This window comes from Cervus elaphus, chromosome 23 (genome assembly GCF_910594005.1).
Source record: "Cervus elaphus chromosome 23, mCerEla1.1, whole genome shotgun sequence".
Lineage (NCBI taxonomy): Eukaryota > Metazoa > Chordata > Mammalia > Artiodactyla > Cervidae > Cervus > Cervus elaphus.
In genome coordinates, this window is record NC_057837.1 from 54,866,576 (window position 1) to 54,888,858 (window position 22,283).

At 49.3% G+C, this 22,283-nt stretch overlaps 1 protein-coding gene across 1 annotated transcript in view; it reads left to right on the top strand.

The window, feature by feature from the left end:
* The window catches only part of TAF4 (TATA-box binding protein associated factor 4), a 62,445-nt gene that overhangs the window by 17,611 nt on the left and 22,551 nt on the right, over positions 1 to 22,283 (top strand). Inside the window, 4 exon segments of the mRNA XM_043883575.1 lie at positions 17,330 to 17,496; positions 18,409 to 18,528; positions 20,529 to 20,648; positions 21,403 to 21,525. Coding sequence (XP_043739510.1) covers positions 17,330 to 17,496; positions 18,409 to 18,528; positions 20,529 to 20,648; positions 21,403 to 21,525 — 530 coding nt within the window.

The window sequence follows — 22,283 nt, forward strand, 5'->3', positions numbered from 1 at the left end:
TTACTTTTTTTTCTATTTTTGTTTTACTTTGTTTTAAACTTTAGTTCCTATTTTTTTGTTTGTTGTAATTTTGTATTTTGAATGTGTGAAACATTTTCAGACATTTCCACTGTATGAATGCTGAACTTTTTAGAAGGACTTTCAACTCTAGTCCCGCTTTATTCCTTTCCCCTAGAGGGATAATTTAAAAGTTTTTGATTTTTATTAGTTTGTGGGACATCTTTTCAAGTATGTCTTTTTGTAAAAATAAATATGTGCACACAGAGATATATTCTTTCCCCTTTTTTTTCTACAGGTGGCATATACATTGACTTGAATCTTGATTTCCTTTTTTTAGCAGTGTAACCTGGAGATCATCATCTAGTGACGTTTTGATTGAAAAACTACATTTTATATCTAGCATACTCTGAGAAGAAATAACTTTTCGTAGTGACACCTTCCTGCATGCTCAAACACTAAAACTTAAAAAAGTAGGTTTGGAGGGGGATAGTTGAAAATGACGTTTTAGTTTTCCCTGAACGACCAAAGGCATCCATCAACATGGGCCGGCCGGCGAGTGTTGGGCTGGAGGCGGAGGGCTGTGCTGCCTGCGGAGGGCAAGAGCCCGGGTGGTTCTGGTCCAGCCTGCTGTGCGCTGGGAATGGGGGCCTCGGCTTCCAGGATGACTTGGAGGTCTGGTCTGTGACGTTTTAGGGTTGACAGGGCTCATCTTTAAACACTCATCAGCACCCGTGAAATCTTTTTGGGGGTATTTGCATGCAACAGAGCAGATCCATTTTGCACACACAGATTGAATTTTGAAAAGTGGATGCCCTGTCTGTCCCCTGTCACAGGACGCAGGACGCTTGTTTACCCTAGGCCACCCTGGGCCCACGCAAATGTCCTTTTTGCTCTTCTGTCACTGCCGCCTGGTTTTGCCTTCCTAGAATTTCCTGTGTGTGAAGTCATGCGTCCTGTACTTTCTGGTGTCGGTCGCTCTTCCCTCCATGCACTGTTTGAGTTCACCCACGTGGCTGTGTGTGCCAGTGATGCGTTGATCGTGCTGAGCAGCATTGCACGTTTGGACACACGCCATACGGTCACCCATTCACGGTGGGTAACTTCCCACTTTTGACTGTGACGATCGACACTTCTGTAACATCAGTGCCCTGGCTTCACATGGACGTGTGCGTGGGCATGCTCTCCTCCTGCATGAATCTTAGGAGTGGAATTTCTGAGTCGTGTGGAAGTGTACGTTCAGTCTCATCAGAGGCCACCTCATTGCTTTCCTAAAGTGGTCGTGTGAATTTCCTACAGTTCCTGTTGCTCCGTGTCCAAGCTGGGGGTTGGTGTGGGAAGGCTGTTTCATCTTAGCTGTTCCAGTGGATGTGCAGTGGTATCTCATTGTGTTTATTTTTTGAAGTCTCTTTTATTGAGGCATAGTTTTTACACAGTAAAATTTACCCTTCTCAAGGTATAGTTTTGTGAGTTTTAGCAAACATAAATTATGTAACCATCACCACAGTCACGATAGAGAATTGTTTAAAAAAAAAAAAAAGAGAATTGTTCGAAAGGCTGAAAAAGTTTTTCCTTTTGCCCCTTGCCTCGGTGGTTAGCTGATGATCTGCCCTGTCTCTATGATTTTGCCTTTTCTAGAATTTTATATAAATGAACTTACACAGTGATAGTCATTTCTCTCTGGCTTCTGCTTAGCACAACACTTGTGAAAATTTCCAAGCTGTTGTGTGTATCGGTGTATGCTGTTTTGTTGTAAAGCAGTGTTCTGTGCTGTGGATGGATGTGGCGTTTGTTTGTCTGGTCACCATTTGGTGGGTATTTCGGTTGTTTCCCGCTTTTGACTGTTAAGGATAGCGCTTCTGTGAAGCTGAATAACTGAAACTAGCACAGTATTGTCAATTGGACACACATAAGAAAAAAATAATATTGCTTCTATAAACTTTCTTACCAACCTCTGTATGGACGTGAGGTTTAATTTCTGCTGGGCACATGCATGGGAGTCGGACTGTTGGAAATGGTAAGTGAATATTAACTTTTTAATCTGCCAAGCTCTTTTCCAGAGTGGCTGTCCTATTTTACATTTCCACCAGCAATGTGTGATGGTTATTTCAAATCCTTGCTGTTATTATGGTCAGTATTTTAAATTTTAGCTGGTTTCTTGGGTGTGTGATGCTATCTCATTATGGTTTTAATTTGCATTTCCCTAATGACTAATGTTATTGAGCATTTTTTCGTGTGCTTATTTTTCATTTTCCTATCTTTCCTGAGGTGTGTATTCAAATCTTTCACCTGTATTTTTTTATTGGGTTGTTTGTTTTGTTATTATTGGTTTGGTAAGAGTTTTAAAAACAGATACAATCAGTCTTTTATCACAGAATTGTTTTATAAGTGTTTTTTCTTAATCTGTGTTTGCCTTTTCATTTAACTAACTGTATATTGCAAAGATCAAGTTTTCAGTTTTAACGAAGTCCAGCTTATCGGTTTCTTTCAGTGTTCACATTCAGTTCAGTTTGGTTGCTCAGTCGTGTCCAACTCTTTGTGATTGCGTGGACTGCAGCACGCCAGGCCTCCCTGTCCATCACCACCTCCCGAAGCTTGCTCAAGCTCATGTCCGTGGAGTCGGTGATGCCATCCAACCATCTCATCCTCTGTTGTCCCCGTCTTCTCTTTCCTTCAATCATTCCCAGCATCAGGGTCTTTTCCAATAAATCAGTTCTTTGTATCAGGTGGCCAAAATATTGGAGCTCCAACTTCATCATCTGTCCTTCCAATGAATATTCAGGACTGACTTCCTTTAGGATTGACTGGTTTGATCTCCTTGCTGTCCAAGGGACTCTTCAAGAGTCTTCTCCAACACCACAGTTGAAAAGCATCAATTGCGCGCTCAGCTTTCTTTATGGTCCAACTCTCACATCCATACCTGACTGCTGGAAAAACCGTAGCTTTGACTAGACAGACATTTATTGGCAAAGTCATGTCTCTCCTTTTTAATATGCTGTATAGGTTGGCCATAGCTTTTTTTCCAAGGAGCAAGTGTCTTTTAATTTCATGGCAGCAGTCACCATCTGCAGTGATTTGGGAGCCCAAGAAAATAAAGTCTCTCACTGTTTCCATTGTTTCCCCATCTATTTGCCATGAAGTGATGGGACTGGATACCATGATCTTAGTTTTCTGAATGTTGAGTTTTAAGCCAACTTTTTCACTCTCCTCTTTCACTTTCATCAAGAGGCTTTTTAGTTCTTCGCTTTCTGCCATAAGGGTGATATTATCTGCATATCTTAGGTTATTGTTATTTTTCCCAGCAATCTTGATTCCAGCTTGTGCTTCATCCAGCTCAGCATTTCTCATGATGTAGTCTGCATGTAAGTTAAATAAGCAGGGTGACAGTATACAGCCTTGACGTACTCCTTTCCCAGTTTGGTACCAGTCCATTGTTCCATGTCAGGTTTTAACTGTTGCTTCTTGACCTGCATACAGATTTCTCAAGAGGCAGGTAAGGTGGTCTGGTATTCCCATCTCTTTAAGAATTTTCCAGTTTGTTGTGATCCACATAGTCAAAGGCTTTGGCATAGTCAATAAAGTAGAAGTAGATGTTTTTCTGGAACTCTCTCGCTTTTTCTATGATCCAACAGATGTTGACAATTTGATCTCTGGTTTCTCTGCCTTTTCTAAATCTAGCTTGAACATCTGGAAGTTCTTGGTTCATGTATTGTTGAAGCCTTGGTTGGAGAATTTTGAGCATTATTTTGCTAGTGTGTGAGATGAGTGCAATTGTGCAGTAGTTTGAACGTTCTTTGGCATTGCCTTACTTTGGGATTGTAATAAAAACTGACTTTTCCAGTCCTGTGGCCGCTGCTGAGTTTTCCAAATTTGCTGGCATATTGAGTGCAGCACTTTAACAGCATCATCTTTTAGGACTTGAAATAGCTCATGTGGGAATTCACATTATGTTTTATCAAAGAAGTTTTTGCCTGACCCAAGGCACAAGGATTTTCTCCCATGTATTCTTATAGGATTTTTATTTTTTTAGCTTTTACTCAGTACAATTCAAGTTCACTTTGGGATATTGGTAAGGTCGGGGGTTGAGATTAATTTTTCTCCCCATAAAATACTCAGTGGTACCTATTTGATGTGGTCTTTGTTTATGGATTGTATTCTGGTCCCATTTGTTTATCCCTGTCCACAGTTCTTGATTAGCATAACTCCTTCATAGTAAGTCCTGAACTCAGGTAATATCAATGTTCTGAGTGCTCTTTTTAAAAAATGTTTGGAGCTACTTGTTGTTGTTCAGTTGCTAAGTTGTGTCTGCCTCTTTGTGACCCCGTGGACTGCAGCATGCCAGGCCCCTCTGTGTCCTTGGAGCTACTTGAGTTTCTTGCAGTTCCATATAAGTTTTAAAATCAGCTTGTCCATTTCCACAGAAAAGTCTTCTGATATCTTCCCTGGGATTGTATTGAATCTGTGAACCAGATTTATGATAATTGACATCTGAAAGACATTGATTTCTGATCTATGAACATAGAATACCTCTCCATTTATTTAGGTTTTTAAACATATCTCTCAGAATTATGGTTTTCAGTGTTTATGTCTTAAACATACTTTGTTAAATAAGCATATCTTTAAGCATTCATATTTTTAAGTTACATAAATGGTACTTAAAAATTGAAATTTCCAGTTACTTGTTGCTAGTATTCAGAAATAAAATTGCTCGTTTATTGACCTGTATCCTGTGACTGTGCCTAACTCATATATTAGTTCTTTCAGCAATTTTATGGGTCCTTTAGCATTTTCTGCAGAGACAACTGTTTTGTCTGTAACAGAGAGAGGCTTCCTTCTTCCTTTCTGATCTGCACATCTTTATTTTTCTTCTTGCTATATTGCACCAGCTGGGATCTCCAGTGTAATGTTGAATAGAAGCAATGGAAAGGGACATTTTTGCCTTGTTTCTGATTTGGGGGGATCGTATTAGACTTCTTCCCTTTAAATGTGTGATATTAGCTGTAGGATTTTCATAGATGTCCTTTACTGGGTTGAGGGAACTCCCTTCTCTTCCTTGTTTGGTGAGAATTTTTGAATGGATGTTTAATTGGCAAATGCCTTCCATGTTCATGTATTGAGATGTTCTTGTGTGTTTTTTTTTTTTTTTTTTTTTTGTCTGTTAATAAGGTATTACATGGATTTAGTTTTGACTGTTAAATCATGGTGCATTCCTAGGCTAAACCCCACTTGACTGTGAAGCAGTATCATTTTGTGAACTATTATATTTGCTGAGGTTTTTGTGTGAGTTTGTGAGGGCTGCTGGTGCTGTCTTCCTGCAGCATCGCTGTCTGGCGCTGGTACCTGAGTGATGCTGGTGACTCCAGTCTGCCTGCCTCCACGCAGCGCTCCTGTGGGTCTTCATCCCTGACAGCACTTGGTGTTGTCAGACTTTTCAGTTCTTCAAACCTAGTGCGTGTGAAGTGCTGCCACATTATTGTTTTAGTTTTCATTTCCTTTTCCTTCAGTATTGAGGAAGTTGACATTATGTTGTACACTGCTGTTTGTGGGTATCCTTCTGTGAAATGTCTGTTTATGTCTTTTTGCCCTGTTTTCTTTGAATTTTTCTGTTAATTTGTAGGACTTCTGTCTGTATCCAGCTCACTATTCCTTTATAGGTCATGTAGTGACCAGTTGTTCTTTCAGTTTACGGCTGGTCTTTTCACTTTCTTTATGGTATCTTCTGATGAACAGGAGTTCTTGATTTAACGTAGTGGAATCTGTTTTTTTTTCTTTATGTCAAATACTTTTTCCAGTCGTGTTTAAGAAGCTCTTTCTAACCCCAAGGTGGTCATAGGTGTGGTCTCCTGTATTTTCTTCTAAAACTTTAGTGTTTACTTCCACTTTTATGTCTTTAAACCTCCTGGAATCTGAAGTGCATATGGCACGTGAGAGTTCCGTTTTCACTCTTCATTCCATTTGTATAAACAGTTGTCCTGGCACTGTATTTGCAGTGACCTTCTTTGTCTCAGTGATCTGCATGTCCCTTCTGTAATATTTTTGTTTTTATGTTATGTAGGGGCCTGTTTCTGGGCTGCCAGGATTTTCTCTTTATTTGTTTTTTCATCAGTGGCATCATGTCCATAAATAGTGTGGCTTCATGCTGACTCTTGGTGTCCAGTGGAGCCAGTGTCTCACTAGGTTCTTCCTGATAATTGTCTGTGCTTGTCTTGGTATTTTGATCTTGCTTATACATTTTTGAATCAACTCTTCGAGGCCCAGGTTATTTTGATCAGAATTATATTAACCTGTGGGTCAATTTGAGGAGGATTACCATACACAAATAGTACATATGTATTCATGAATATGGCATTATCACTCTACTTAGTTCTATATCTTTCAGTCGAGTTTTATAATTTTTTTCTGTTATAGGTCTTGTGCATGTTTGATGTTTGGTTGGATTCATTCCAGGACACTCTAAAGTTTATTCTGTTATCGTAAATAGTAGTTTTTAAAAATTGCATTTTTCTAGTTCTTTATTGATGAAATGTTGAATTGTAGTTGAGTTTTGGATATTGATTTTAAATGTAGCGATGTTATCGAACCTTTCATTTAAAAACGTATGTGCAGTGACTTTTCTGGTGGTCCAGTGGCTAAGACTCCTGCTCCCAATGCAGGGGGCCCAGGTTCAATCCCTGTTCAGGGAACTAAATCCCACCTGCTGCAACTAAAACTCAGCTCAACCAAATAAAATAAAATGAGTAAATATTTCAAAAAATACATGTGCAGATTTTGGGGTAGGGGTGTTATATATAGAGAATACTGTTGTATGCATTTATGACAGGCTTATTTCATTCCAGCCCTCATGTTCCCACTTCTCAACCTGTTCTCTGGTCTGTGGGGTTTGCCAGGATCGCTGGTATGGTGTTGGGTAGATGGGTACTGCTGCCACCCTTGAATTGTTCCTGATACCAAAGGAAATGCTCCTGAGGATTTACCACTGGGGCTGGGAGTTTGGAGGTTCATTTCAGAGTTAGCGAGGTTCCTTGTCTTCTAAGACCATTTGTTTGCTTTTCCTGGTGGAGGATATTTATTTTTTAGTCCAGTGGATTTTGAGTTTTATCAGATGCCTCTTCTGCTACTGTGGGGTCCCTTCAGTTATTTAAAACCCAGCTGTGTGCTCATCAGCTCCTCACCTTCCTGGTCCTCTGGCTTCTCCTGCAGAAGAAGAAGACCATGATCCCCACCTGGGCCCAGGGCCCTCCTGACGGGTGGCCGCGGGTCTTGGGCCTCAGCCCCCAGTCCCCTTGGCTTTCTCCTTGGCGTGTTCCTGGGTGGTCTTTGCCTGCTGTGCTGCAGTGTGGGGTGCCCTGCCTTACCCCTCCTGACACTGACCCCCGCCCCTCCCTCCTGGGTCGTTTTGGGGTCCTTCAGTTGAGACCAGGAGTGTGCCCTGGTTGCACAGAGCACTGGGCACCTCCCCCCTGTAGCATGGCCCTGGCGTCGATGGATCAATCACATTAATTGATAGGTGGTTGTGTTGATGGGAGGTGGTGGGTCGTGGCTAGTGCCTGCCTCACCCCATGTGTAGGAAGCCCCTGGCCAGTGTGCATTTCTGGTTTTTCTCCAGGGCCCCATGCAGTCCAGCATGAGTAGGTCCTCAATGAGTGTTGGCGGCAGTGAATGAACGAAGGTGGTTCAGTCTCTGGTTTTGCTTCTTCCTCTCGGGCCTTCTAATGAGTGAGGGCAGGTGGCTAAAGTTTGCCGTGAATCCTGGACCGTGCGCACTGTCTGCCACCTGACCTTGGTTCCCTGGAAACCGTGCAGTTTGCACTGTCCAGATGTCTCACAGCATGCAGACCCACCCTGGGCTTCAGTTGGCTGCCGTAGACCCAGGCCCTGCACCGGCCCTTGGCCTGGATGCTGGAGCCCAGGGTGGGGTGGGGTCAGGGCAGTGGGCCACGCTTCCCGCCTTCAGCTATCAGATCAGAGCAGCCCCTCTGCTCTGGCCTCTTTGCCTGAAGGCCGATTTACTGAGCCCTTGAACATGTGAGAGGGTGGAGATGGACACATCTGTGGCGTTCAGGCTGGAGAAGCTGGTACTGACCCGTCCTCAGAGTCAGAGCCTGCTGAGCACACTGTCTGGAAGAGGGGTTCTCATCTCTTTGCTTATTGACCTTCAGAAGGGCCCAGAAGGTTCCTCCAGAGCATCTTGTGTGTTCCCCTCCTGCCCTGTCTCTGGAGCAGCTCTCGACACGCACAGCTTTGTGGAGGGAAGAGGTGCACCCGCCTCCTGGCTGCACCCCCTCCCCTGTTCTGGGAGGAGCATCTGCTGGTTTTTTTACTTATTTACACACGTTCTTACCCGCAGAAGCAACAGAAGGTGAATAATAAAAACAACAGAAGATAAAGTTAAGGGAAAGTCTGAGGAAAGAGAAAATAAAGGAAAGATAGGGTGGACTGGGTTGACTGGAGAAGTGCCCACCTGGGGTCTCCTGGTGCTGTGTGTGGGGGTGGGGGCACAGACTGGCTAGTGCCAGTCAAAGCGAAGGGAGCAGAGATCTGTGGGCAAGAGGGGCTGCACTGAATCACACGTGGATGCAAGTTGTCCGCTAGCTCGGAGTGTTCAGAACTTGGGACGTGGGCTGCAGTGAAGCATGTTCTTGCAGAAGTTCGGGGAGGCTGCAGACAGGGGCACCAGGGCCTTGGGATGCTGACTGACCTCTCAGCACGGCCACCCTGGCAGCCGATGGGTGCAGGCTTTGGGCGCCAGCACAGGGCTGGGAGGGTGGTTCAGGGCCTCCAGAGGAGCTTGGGGAGGCCTCTGAGACCTGTGGGTTGCAGGGATCTTGAAAACCTGAGGAGATGAGAACCGCTCTGTGCTGACTAAGGTGAGGACAGCAGAGAGGCAGAGGAGGGTCCGGGCCAGCGGTGTCCTCCACAGGTGCGTGGAGAGGCCTGCTGGGCCACACAGTCGTTTCCCATTTGCTGTGCGTGGACATGCAGGGGTGAGGGCCCTGGGCCAGGGGACCTCGTTGGGCAGATGCGTGGACGTGTGCCACCTGTCGGGTGAGGCCTGTGTCAAGTTGGAGGGAGACCTTCCCTCCGTCATGCTGTGCCCTTAGGGGCACACGCCGCGTCCTGTGGCATCGTGTTCCCTCTGTCACCCAGAAAGGAGCGAGGTGACAGGCACCTGGAGCTCAGAGCCGGCCCAGGACACAGGAGGCGAGCGCAGTGTCTGAGACGGGGCGGGGCAGTGCTGGCCGCCGAGGCACATGGTGGCGCCCTTGGTGGTGGACCTCGGGGAGGAGGGCCTTGGGGAGGAGGGGAGTGGAGGCCGCCCCAAAGGTTGAGGGCACTTCAGGACTGGGGGGCTCTGGCACCCCCGCACTTCTTGGGATTGTCTTCCTTTCTGGGATCTCCCTGAAGTGACAGGGCAGTCACAGTGCTAGTTTAAACAACTGTGACCCTGGGTCTTCTCCTGGAGGACAGTACCCTGAGGTGTGTCTAGACCAGGTTTTTATCTCTCGGGTACATAACTGAGCGCGCACACGTGACTTTTCCACGAGCTGGTCACTTGTATTGTGGTGCTGTTGTCTTCTCACATCCCGTCCCATCACACGTCCACGGCACGCATCCCTGCCAGCTCACTGGTGGACACCGTGTGGACACGGCGCATCTGTCTGAGCCCTGAAGGCGAGTGCCGCTGCACAGGACCCCGCACTGCAGTGGCTGGGTCCCGGGGCACCCATCCTGGTGTTGGTGCTCGCCCCACGCCCCCGCCTGTGCCAGGCCTGGAGGGCAGAAAGGACGCTGAGCTGCCTCTGGACGGTCCTCGCCTGAAACCTGCCTCTCCTAGCTTGTCAGTGAGGTTGAGCGTCTGCTGTTTGGCCCTTTGTGTTGCTTTTGGGAATTGCTTGATGGACATTTTTATGGTCAATTTTTAAAGTAGGTAAGACAGTTGTGGTTATTGACTAGTCAAGTTTGGGGTAAAATTTTGTTTTCAGAAATTGTGCTCTAAGCAGGTCCATTTCTGGATTTCAGCCTGTGTGGACGTGCTCGGTGTGGGAAAGATGTCCTCCAGCCCTGACCCCTCACCGCCCACCTCGTCCTGGTCCTCCTCCTCCAGCCTCTCCTGTGGGGACATCTCTGCTGCCCTGTGTGCACACAGCAGTGAGCTGCTTTCCTTTCCTTATTTTTAATTGCAGGGCAGTTGCTTTACAGTGCCGTTTGGTTTCTGTTGTACAGCGTGAATCAGCCGTTAAGTACACGTATGTCCACCCTGGGAGCGAGGTTCAGGCCCAGTGATGCCTTAGCTTACTTAGAGCCGATGCTTGGTTTCATCAAGACTTTGAAAGTCACTGTGTGATGTGAAGTGAAAATCAGGTGTGGAGTCCTGAATCTCCAGCCGTGCTCCGCCATGACCCTGAGCTGTGTTTGTCTGGGGGAAACCTGACTTGGAGGCTGGAAGCAGCGGGAGGGGTCTGCCTGCCCGGGGCTTTTCTTGTTGTTTTTTAAATTGTTTTATTTATGCATTTATTTGTGGCTGTGCTGAGTCTTCATTGCTGGGTGGGCTTTTCTCTAGTTGCAGCGAGCAGGGGCGATTCCAGTTGTGCTGCGCAGTCTTCTCGTGGTGGTGGCTTCTCGTCGCAGACCACGGGCTCTAAGGCACAGGGGCTTCAGTAGTTGCGGTTCCCCGGCTCTGTAGCACAAGCTAGTAGTTGTGCCGCATGGGCTGAGTTGCTCCCAGGCATGTAGAATCTTCCAGATCAGGGATCGAACCTGTGTCTCCTGCACTGGCAGGTGGATTCTTTAGCACTGAGCCACCAGAGAAGTCTTGTTGTTTGTTTTGATCAAATGTTTCACGTGTTGTTTCCTTTCACCTTTAGCTTTGAAAGCTCTGACAGTGCAGGCAGGCAAACACTTCCTTACGTTTGCAGCAGTCTTGCTCCGTCCTCAATGCTCAGGTCCTGTGAGGCTGAGGTGAGGCCAGGACACGGCAGCCCCGCCTCCCACACGTCTGACCCCCCCCACCAGCCTTCCTGGAGTCATAGTTCTGTGGGTTTAGGCACTTTCTTTTAGGTGATTTAAAAGGCAGGCAGCCCTAAGAGTGAAAGAATATTTAGGCTGTAATTAAGTCAGCGTCACTGGTGTCTGTTGGTGTCTGGCTGAGTTTGCTTCTGGTAGAGTAGTTGGGGGACCCTGCCCCCAGGGACGTGCTGGAGGGGCCCCCGGCAGGACTGCGGGTGGTGTGGCAGGAGGCCCCCGTCACACCCTGGCCAGTGGCTGTTCTCTTGGGCGTGGGTCTCAGAGATGCTTCATGAGCCCGGGCTCCTCTTCTGCTGCTGAGGGCTGGGGTCTGGATGGGCCAGTCCTGGGGCTCCTCCCAGGTGCCCCGCATGGCTCTGAGGAGAGAGTTCTCCGGCTGTATCATGCCTCTTTGCATTCCTCTGCTCCTGGTCTGATTCTGGCTTCTTCAGTGTTCATGTCAGGGTTCAAGGGCAGTTTTATTTTGCATCTTGATTATGGAAGGTCTGCCATTCATCTCACCGTCTCTGCAGACCCTCTGAGCTATCTGGCTAGTGACGGGGCTAGGAATGCTTGTTGGGGGCAGGTGGGAGGGCAGGGAGGGGTCTGGCTCCTCCAACATGACTGCTGTTCCCTGCTTGTGCCAGTACAGCCGGGCTGTGTGCCAGGCCTGGGAGCCCCCAGCCGAGGTCGAAGGACACGCGTGTGTCCTGGGGGCAAGGTTGGGGCTGAGCGCTGAAGGCCATGCTGAGACTCTCTTCCCAGAAGTGGTGACTTCCAGGTGGACGATCCCAGGCAGAGTGGAAAATGCCTTTTTAATTTGTCGTGTAGCTCTGGCTGACCTACATTTTGGTTAAAAATACAGTGAAAAATGTTGGTATGAAAGGGATCAGGGAAACTGTAACCTTGGGTACAAATGCTGGAGTTGATCTTGAACTCCGGTTCTTTCAGGAGGGTGGGGCTCATTTAGTCCTAAGGACTGTTGTTGTGCTCGGGCTGTGATGGGGACGTGGCCCCACCCCGACAGAGCTCACTGCACTCTGTGCCCCTGGGTGCCCAGCCTCCCAAACAGGCGGTGCTGTGTGTGTCTGCGGTATGACTGCACGCAAGCGTGGTCTTAACAGGGGTGCTGCGGGTTTATGCTGCGTGTCTTTCTGTAAAATCCTGAGCTCTCACAATGACAGAAAGTAGAAAATTGCCTGCCTTCATCAATAAAGAAATTATAAATACGTTTTGGATGAAATACATAGCCACTGAAAATTATGGTTTTGAAAAGAAAACACCAAACTGAATATCAACAGAATTACCCCAATTTTCTTTATGGTTATCAAAACACATATGTTGTACACGTGCTCATAGAAACAGAGGGTGGAAAGAAACTCAGAGTCTTGTAGCCAGAAGGGGCGGGCTCCTGAGAGTTCCGTCTTCCGGGTTCGTCTCCGCGTTTTTCGAGTCTGCTCTCATGAACGCTTGTGTCTGCACTAAGAAAGATGTTACCATAATTTAACGTGGAAGTTTGAGTGGCTTTCTGTTGTGTGAACTCACCACGTCATGCTTGTCGCTGTGCACACTGGCTGGTTTTGGTTCCAGAGCACCCTGAATGGGGTGTGAGGGGTGCAGGGAGGGGCCTGGTGGGGTCCACGGTGCAGCCAGACCTCCAGGGTGTGTGTGCGGGGGACCTGGGGGCCGTGTGTCTGTAAGGCGGGAGGGTGGCGCCTGCAGGGGCCCTTCCCTGACCGCTCCCAGAGCTGGCCTTGCGCCGGCAGAGGGATGACGGCTCAGACGGCCTCCTGGTCCCCGCTGGGGCCGGGGTGCTGGGAGTCCCAGGCCGGGTGCTGCTGTTGTGAACACACAGTTGCTTTTCCATGATCTTTTATCTAAAGTTTGTTTTAGTTACATTTTGAGACTGTTGTGTTTCCTTGCTTTTGAGTGGTACTGCAGAGTCATCTGTTAGAAATGAGCATTATGACCAGAGTTTATGAGATCCAGAGAGTGTGATGATGTCACGACTGTGTGGCATATTCTCCCAGGTGGCACGGGCATGCCTGACTCCACTTCTGTTGGAATCAGTGGCTGTATGCGTGTTACCCAGGGAAGCTGCCACGCCTTCTGGAGCTGCCACCCGTAGAGCTGCTGGCTGGCGCCGCCCGTGGCCCTCGTGCCTGGAACAGCTGTCCTGGTTCTCTCTTTCCCGGGTCTGTTCCCACCGGAGACGTTGCTGATGCTGCCGAGAGGTCTCGTCAGTACGAGAGTCCCACGTCACTTCTTGGCAGGAGTTTTGCTTCTGTCCTCAGCTTTCCCCACTCTATCGGCACATTGCATGGCCCAGTCTGTTTTTTTTTTTAGACTTTTGTGTCCAAAAGACCACTGTTACTTGACTGGCATATTAATCACATTGCTTTTCTTGAATGTTATTTAGATATTCCTTTGAATTTCTGTGAACATCATTCTTTAAGCAAATAAGCAAGTATTCAATAAAGTGTAGGCATCAGCTGCCCCATTAGCGAGTTTGAAATTGGGGTGTCCAGCTGTGGAAACTGCGGGGCCTGCTGGCCTGCCCTGCTCCCTTGAGTCCCTGTGATGAAGGAGTGGCGTCTCTGGATGGTGCCTGAGTGAACTGGTGAGTGAGTGGCTGGGCGTGTCACTAGGTCCCCTCTTTTGGGGTCCTCAGCACAAACATGGGCCAGGGTTGATGACCATGCAACCCCCTTGAGCTGCCCTGTGGCCCGAGCCTGTCCTGGGCGTGGTGCAGACTTCTCAGGGCGTAGGCATCAGTTCCGGCTGCCAGCCTGCCAGGCCTTTCTCTCCTCAGTGCTTTCACAAGCTCCCAGGTTTTAGAGATTTCAAAACAGTGAGTTATTTGCAGCAGCTGTGTTTTGTTTTGTTTTGAAAATATGGCTTATTGTCTTTCAGTTCAGTTTAGTCGCTCAGTCGTGTCCGACTCTTTGTGATCCCATGGACTGCAGCACGCCAGGCTTCCCTGTCCATCACCAACTCCTGAAGCTTGCTCATACACATGTCCATTGAGTTGGTGATGCCATCCAACCATCTCATCCTCTGTCGTCCCCTTCTCTTCCTGCCTTCAGTCTTTCCTAGCATCAGGGTCTTTTCCAGTGAGTCAGTTCTTTGCATCAGGTGGCCAAAGTATTGGAGCTTCAGCTTTAGCATCAGTCTTTCCAGTGAATATTCAGGACTGATTTCCTTTAGGATGGACTAGTGGGATCTCCTTGCAGTCCAAGGGACACTCAGGAGTCTTCTCCAACACCACAGTTCAGAAGCATCAATTCTTCAGCTCTCAGCTTTCTTTATGGTCCAACTCTCACATCCCTACATGACTACTGAAAAAACCATAGCTTTGACTAGATGGACCTTTATTGACAAAGTAATGTCTCTGCTTTTTAATATGCTGTCTAGGTTGGCCATAGCTTTTCTTCCAAGGAGCAAGTGTCTTTTAATTTCATGGCTACAGTCACCATCTGCAGTGATTTGGGAGAAAATAACTCCCCAAAATAACAAGAAAGTAAAGTCTCTCACTGTTTCCGTTGTTTCCCCATCTGTTTGCCATGAAGTGATGGGACCGAAAACCATGATCTTAGTTTTCTGAATGTTGAGTTTTAAGCCAACTTTTTCACTCTCCTCTTTCACTTTCATCAAGAGGCTCTTTAGTTCTTCACTTTCTGCCATAAGGGTGGTGTCATCTACTTGTCTGAGGTTATTGATACTTCTCCCAGCAATTTTGATTCCAGCTTGTTCTTCATCCAGCCTGGTATTTTGCATGATATACTCTGCATATAACTTAAATATGCATTATTGTCTTTATTTTAGTTTTATTTTAAAATTTGTTGTAAGTTTTAAAGTTTTATTTTATGTTGGAGTATAGCTGATTTACAATATTGTGTTGGTTTTGGATGTACAGCAGGGTGGTCCAGTTACGCATATATTCATTCGTCTAGGTTATCACAGAATATTGAGCCTCCCTGCACTGTACCGTAGATCCTTGGCAGATTATCCGTTTGAAACGATTCATTCATTTATCTGGCTGCGCCAGGTCTTAGTTGTAGCATGTAGGCACTTTTAGTTGTGGCATTTGTATTTTTTGGGCTTCCCCAGTGGCTCAGTGGTAAAGAATCTGCCTGCCAATGCAGGAGACAGGTTTGATCCCTGGGTCAGGAAGATCCCCTGGAGGAGGAAATGGCAACCCACCCCAGTATTCTTGCCTGGAGAATCCCCTGGACAGAGGAGCCTGGCTGGCATGGTCCTTGGGGTTGCAAAGAGTCAGACGTGACAGAGCACATGTATGTACACATTAGAATTCTATAGTTTTGGCATACAGACTCTTCGGTTGTGGCATGTGGGGTCTAGTTCCCTGACCAAAGGTTGAACCTGGGTCCCCTGCATTGGGAGCAGAGAGTCTTGGCCACTGGACCACCAGGGAAGTCCCAGTTATCTATATTACATGTAGCTGTGTGTATATGTTAAACCCAGTCTCCTAAATTACCCTCCCCGACTCCCACCTTCTCCCTTGGTAACCATAAGTTTGTTTTCTAAGTCTCTGAGTCTGTTTCTATTTTGTCAGTAAGTTCATTTGTATCAATTTTTTAGATTCCATATACAAGTGACATCATATGATATTTGTATTTCTCTGACCTACTTCACTAGTGTGGTCATCTCTAGGTTCATCCATGTTGCTGCATGTTGCACTATTGTATTCTTTTTCATGGCTGAGTAGTATCCTGTTGTACATATGTACCACATTGTCTTTATCCACTCATTTGTCAGTGGATACTTAGGTTGCTTCCTTGTCTTGCCTGTTGTAAATAGTGCTGCAGTGAACATTGGGATATGTGTATCTTTTCAAAGTACAGTTTTCTCTGGATATGTGCTCAGGAGTGGGATAGCAATCCCACTAGATCATATGATAAATATGTTTTTAGTTGTTTAAGGATCTCTGTTTAGATCTGCCCATTTTTAAATTTTTTGTTTGTTTTTTTGATATTGAGCTGCATGAGCTGTTTGTGTATTTTAGAGATGATCCCTTGTAGTTGCATCGTTAGGAAATATTTTCTCCCATTCTGTGGGTTGTCTTTTGTTTTGCTCCTGGTTTCCTTTGCTGCAGCATGGCTCACTTGAAAGGGTTGTCTTGGAGGGCGCTCTCATAATGGGCACACATGCGAGAGGTTTTTCTGGACCGAGAGTTGCAGACGTGACCCCGGGGAAAGGCTGTATTTCCTGATGTGATGATGCGTGTTGAAGGAGCCGGGACCAGCAGCTCCAAAGACTTCTCCGACTTCTACGTTGGATGGAGCTCCCGTCTGGTTCAGCAGGGAATGCCTGTTGTTGTGATGGCTGGCAGGAGGTTCTCGGCCTTGAGGTTTTCAGCTGCCCTGTGGGGCTGCCCACTCAGCGGGCTCCTTGGGCCACACCCCTGCCCGGCTGAATCCTTCTTCCGTGGGGTGCCTCGTGCCCATTCTCCTCGAGCCTGGCTTTGGGGCGACTTGTTCATAGGACTCCTTTCAGCCCCATTGCTAATCCGTCATGGGAAATTGTGTGAAAGCTGTGTTACTGTTTCTAATGGAATCTAGGATGTAATTGGTGCTGGTTTTTGAAGCTAGAATTAATGCCACACTCCCTGCTAGGATTTGGTTTCCAGTGATGTAGCTGGAGCCCCATGAAGGGTGAGTGGTCCTCCGTGTCTTTGTGTCTCTGTGGGTGGGTGGGGGGGGTCCCAGGTCACCATGGACACACGAGGGGGTGTCTGGGCTTCAGGCACTCCAGGCCCGGCCCCAGGCATGTGGGTGGTGGGCACTGCTGTCTCGAGGTCCAGTCTAGTCCCCAGGGATGGGGACCTGATGGGAGAAGAGACCAGGCTGCCTCTCCCAGAGCCAGTGGCGGGCTTGGGTGGTGACCTGCTCCTGGGCAGGGCTTGGGTCTGAGGCTCCAGGTGCAACCTCTCCTGAGACACCTGCTGCCTTGTGCACTTGGCCACTCCAGGCGGCCCATGTGGGGAGCACACCTGGCCGCGGGGGCTCTTGCCAGGCCCTGGCTCCCTGGCCTCCGACCTGCAGGCCAGCGCGGGGTGCTGTGGGGTGGACGGGCTGTGAGGAGCTCTGCCTGCCTGGCTGACGGCTGCTACTTACATCAGTGAAAGCCCCTCTCATGTCTCTGTCCTCCTGTGCACATCCTGTCATCATGTCTCTGCTGGCAGGTGTGCTCAGAGCTCAGTGATGGGTTCGTAGCGTCTCCCTTTCCTCCTCAGGGCTGTTGGCTCCCCGTGGAGTCGGGCCCTGGGACGCATTCTTGACACCAGCCCCCCCCCCCCCCCCCCCAGGTATGGTCCTCGTGCGCAGCGAGAATGGGCAGCTGCTCATGATCCCTCAGCAGGCCCTGGCTCAGATGCAGGCCCAGGCCCACGCCCAGGCGCAGCCGCAGACTACCATGGCACCGCGCCCGGCCACCCCCACAAGTGCCCCTCCCGTGCAGATCTCCACCGTGCAGGTGAGCACGCGCCCAGCCTGGGGGGGTTGTCGGGGGTAGGATGGCTCAGCTGCCCCAGGAGGAACTCGGGTTTCCTACCTGCACCCCTCCCCCCGCCACCTCCTGTGATACCTCCCCCACCCCCCGCCCGCGCCTCCTCTTCCTCCTCTGCAAAGTACGGATCCTGCCACCCGGTAGGACCATGACGGATGGTTAGGACACTTGAGTGCAGGACCCAGTGAGCCCTGAGCCTTGTTAGCTGTTGTGACCAGAGGGATGCAGAGGAGCTTTGCAGAACTGTGTTAAACAGCCCCCCCACCACACACAGATGTGTGAGCCTTGGGGGCTACTCCCCCCCACCCCCAGGCTGTGTCCCCCCCGAGGATGCCCCCCCCCCCCCCCCGCCGAGGTTGTGACTGGAGGACAGGTTCAGTGCCTGGGACTCGCCCCTCCCCTAGGTTCTGCCTCCTGGTGCCTTTCTGTCCCTTCTGAGCTGGTTGACTGGTCAGAGACTAACATGGAGACTAGAGGGGTCCTGACAGCTCTGTCGTCCTGTGACTTCAGCCGCATCCCCTGGAGTTGGTGTCCCTGCACTGTAGACAGAGGGGCCCCTCCCTGAGCATCCAAAACAGCCCCAAGCAGCTCGCAGGGTCTGTGGAGGTCTGTTCCGTCAGATGGTTGTAAGATGTTCACTTTGAGTGCTGTGTGATTACAGGAAATCAAAGTGTTGCTTTCCCAGATACACGCCTCCCTCGAAGACCACGTGGGCGGCTCTGCTAAGGAGTGTGTTGTAGTTATATGGTGGCAATTAGGGGGCCTCGCTGACTCTGCCTAGCCTGGGGGCCCAGGTGTGCTCTCTGTGCTGAAGGAAGGACCGTGTGGTGTGCCGCCTCTCACTTCCCTCCTTTTAGGCGACAACTCCTTGTTTTTCAGGCACCCGGGACCCCAATTATTGCACGGCAGGTGACCCCAACGACCATAATCAAGCAGGTGTCTCAGGCCCAGACGACGGTACAGCCCAGCACCGCACTGCAGCGCTCGCCCGGGGTTCAGGTGAGATGGGGGCTGGGTGGTGCCCACGACGCCGGGGTCAGGGGTCGGGCCTCATGAGTTTGGGTGCTGGATGCCAGGGTTCAGGATTTGGGGCAGGAGATGCTTTCTCTGCCCACCAGTGCAGGGGAAGCCAGGCTTCTCTAAAACTACACAGAGTTTAGCACCAGCAGCACTTTCAGAAGCCGCCTACTGTGCCGGAAGCGCAATTAAAAAATGTCACCTACTAACATTTGATGGCGCATGTCTCTGAAGCAGAAACGATCTACAGCTCAGAGTGTGTGTGTGTTGCACTGAGGAGGGTGTGTCCTCACTGTGTGTGTGTTACTGTGTGTAGCTCTCACAACACCCTCCCTGATGGACACCAACAGCGCGGTGTGGGGGCTTCTGGCCCTGATCCTGAGTGCAGCCAGCTTGGCCTCCTTGCTTGCCCTGGTCTCCCCGCTCGCCTTGGTCGTCTGTCTCTTGCCGCCCGCAGCCGTGACACTGCTTTCAGAGCAGCTGGAGGAGCAGTTGGTCCCAAGTAGAAGAGCTTGGTGGTTTCTTCCTGCGATAAGAGCTGCATGGTGATGGTGCTTCCTGGGGTTGGGAGTCGTCTGGCCGAGTTCAGCCTGGTTGGAGTGTCTGAGCTTCAGTTGTAGAGAGAGGAGCCTTTTCTGAGAAGGTGGTGAAGCTCATGGTGAGCTTTTGCACCAGGCTTATCAGAATAGGTTCTGTCTGCCATCTCAGTATTGTCCAGGTGAAAGGTGTTTTCATGGGACTAGTGGGAGCCGTGTGAGGAGTGCATTTTGATAGAAATGACAACCTCCAAGAACTGGATGTGCCCAGGCTGTTTCTGATTGTCCAGAAGCAGCTCTGCTATGCCTGCTGGTCCATTCTTTTCCTTTCTTCCTCTGAAGTTTTTTATTTGCCATTTTCTTGTTACAGAAGTAATAAGTGCTTAATGTTACAAGTGAAAGAATTTATCAATGATAAAGAAAGCCCACCATGTCTTCTGACTGACATTTCTCCTGGGAAACCAGTGTTTACAGCCTGGGGTTGCAGATAGCTTCCTGCCCAGAGGCCCCCCCTGTCCCTTTGCCCCCCACCAGCAGCACCATTGGAGCACCTCCTGGAGCGGGCAGGCACTGGAACCCGCTTTGCTGAGAGCAGCTGCACGCGTCATGTTCAGGGTTATACTGCCCCCTACCTTCCAAAGTCATAAGAAAGTTTGAAAAATCGAAGTGTAGATTTTTACGTTCAGTTCAGTTGCTCAGTCGTGTCCGACTCTTTGTGACCCCATGAACTGCAGCACGCCAGGCCATTGGAAGAGTGCCAATTTAAAATAGAGAAGCAGTGAACATTTGCATGATTACTCACATAGGATAGAAATCTCGAGAATTTGACAAGCCCAGTTGTTTGGTGTCTAGTTGTTCATTTGTTTAAATGTATTTGTTTAGCAAAGTCACCCCTACCTCCCAGCACCGACTACATTGAGCCCCTGCCTGGTTAAAAACCATTTCCAGAGCATTTCTGGATGTGACTCGCTTTGGGGGAGCAGAGAAGGGTGTTGCAGCAGTGGAGGGGAGCCCGGGACCCCAGTGAGTCCCGGTGCTGCCCTGTGGGGTGCCTGCCTGTGTGACATACTGGATTTCTTGTCACCAGCCTCTCTGCACGAGCCAGGGGATGGGCTTTTCAGCTTGTTTCTCTGTTTTCTTTTTTTCCTTTTAATTTCTGAGATGTGATCTGGGTTGTTACGAAAACGTTACTTGTCCTGGCCGCCATGTGACACTCAGGATTGACTCCTGACAGCCAGGTTCCCTCTGGCCGTTGGCTTTGCTTCTGTCAGTTTTTGCTGAAGGTGCAAAGTGCTCCTTCCTTGGTGCTCAGGATCGCAGCTCTTGGGGACACAGTCAGCTGTGGGGCTGGCATGGTCCCTCGAGGTGGCGGGTCCTTTGGGGCCTGCCTGTTGCGGGAAGTCTCACGAAGGCCATTTGTTTACCTTGTGCTTTGGATTCTCGTAGCCTCAGCTTGTTTTGGGTGGCGCTGCTCAGACAACCTCACTTGGGACGGCAACAGCTGTTCAGACGGCGACACCTCAGCGGACGGTCCCAGGGGCCACCACCACCTCGACAGCTGCCACGGTGAGAGCTGCCTCTCGGGAGCCACGGGGCCGTGTGTCGGGGTCATGCTGCCCCAGCATGCACGTGGGGAGCCCTCGGGTCTCCATGGCCCCGTACGTGGCGGGGTCTGAGGGCAGTGGCCTCTGCAGGGTCACAGGGAGGGTCCGGCATCCTGCACCACCAGGATTTCGGGCTGTGGGAATGTCTATGTGGATGAAGCCCAGACCAGCCGCATTCAGGGACGACGGGGCCCACACAGCAGTTGTAGCCTGCCAGAGCAGTGGCGTCGTCCTCTTCAAGTTTATTTCCAGCAGTTTTCCTACATGTGGATGAATCTTTAAACCAGTGGGATTGTGCTCCATTTGTGATTTAAAACTTTTTCATGTTTCTTTGCTGAGTGTTTTTCAGCATCTTTGTTTAGTAGCTGTGTCATGATTCTGTTTCTTTTATTGTGTACTTAGGTATCGGTTTTTCTTTATGATAAGCAACATCACAGTGAATGTCTTGTAGATTGTCTTTTTGCATTTATCAGTTACATTTCTGAAAGTAGAATGGCTGGGCTGAGTGAGCTGTGAATTTGATCTGTGCCTTGGGAGCACAGGTCTTGGCTTATACTCCCATCATCAGGCGATGAGAGTAACTGCATTTTCCTGAGACATTTTAGAGAAGAAATACATTTCTTATATGATACACAGCATCTTAGTTAAACCAAAGGCTATGATAACAGTTTGCTTTGTAAGAGTTTTTCACTTATACCTTCTTAATTTCTATCCAGGAAACTATGGAAAACGTGAAGAAATGTAAAAATTTTTTATCTACGTTAATAAAACTGGCTTCATCTGGTAAACAGTCTACAGAGACGGCCGCTAATGTGAAAGAACTGGTACAGAATCTGCTGGTAAGAGCCCGCACGCCGGCCCCTGCCTTAGAGCGCAGTACTTGGCTACTTGGAAGGGGGGGGCGGGCGGGGGGTGGCGGCTGCAGTCTGGGCCCCTCTGCCCTTGCCCTGACACTTTTGCCCCTGGCTTCTTGGAACCTCGCAGCTGGACAGCTCTCCCAGCGTCTCCTTTTCCACGTCAGTCGCTTGGCGTGCTGGCCACACAGGAGCGATGTGAATTCACCAAAGAGATGGCGGGTGTTTTAAGGGCTTTCCCTCTCACTCCTCCTCGTCTTTTGTGGAGGATTTTGAATGACACGGAAGCGGAAGGCAGAGTGAGGAGCGCTTGTGGGCCAGCTGCTGGCTTCGCGGGTCCTGAGTTCTTATCTGGCTTTGCATCCACTGTGCCCGTGTTGCTGCCCACAGCCCCTCCCCAGTCTCATTCCTGGACATAACCTGGGACCCTGGGGATCCTCGCAGCCCCCAGGCTTCTGGAACCTGAGTCCAGTGTCACCGCAGGGCTTAGTCAGTCATCCGGTCCACTTCTGGCTGCTGCCTCTGTGTTGCTGTTCACCTGGGGTCCCCTCCTTCCCGCTCTTTCCTTGCTCTTGGTCTCTTGGTCCAGGAAGCCTGGTGGTTTAGCACACGGGCTGATGGCCGTTTCTGTCCTGCTGCTGCTGGGTTTGTCGGCGCGACCCCCCCGCTTGCAGCCTCCCTTCCATGCCACGGGCTCAAGCTGGAGGGGAGCTGCCCCTGGGCTCAACACGTGGGTTTGGGGC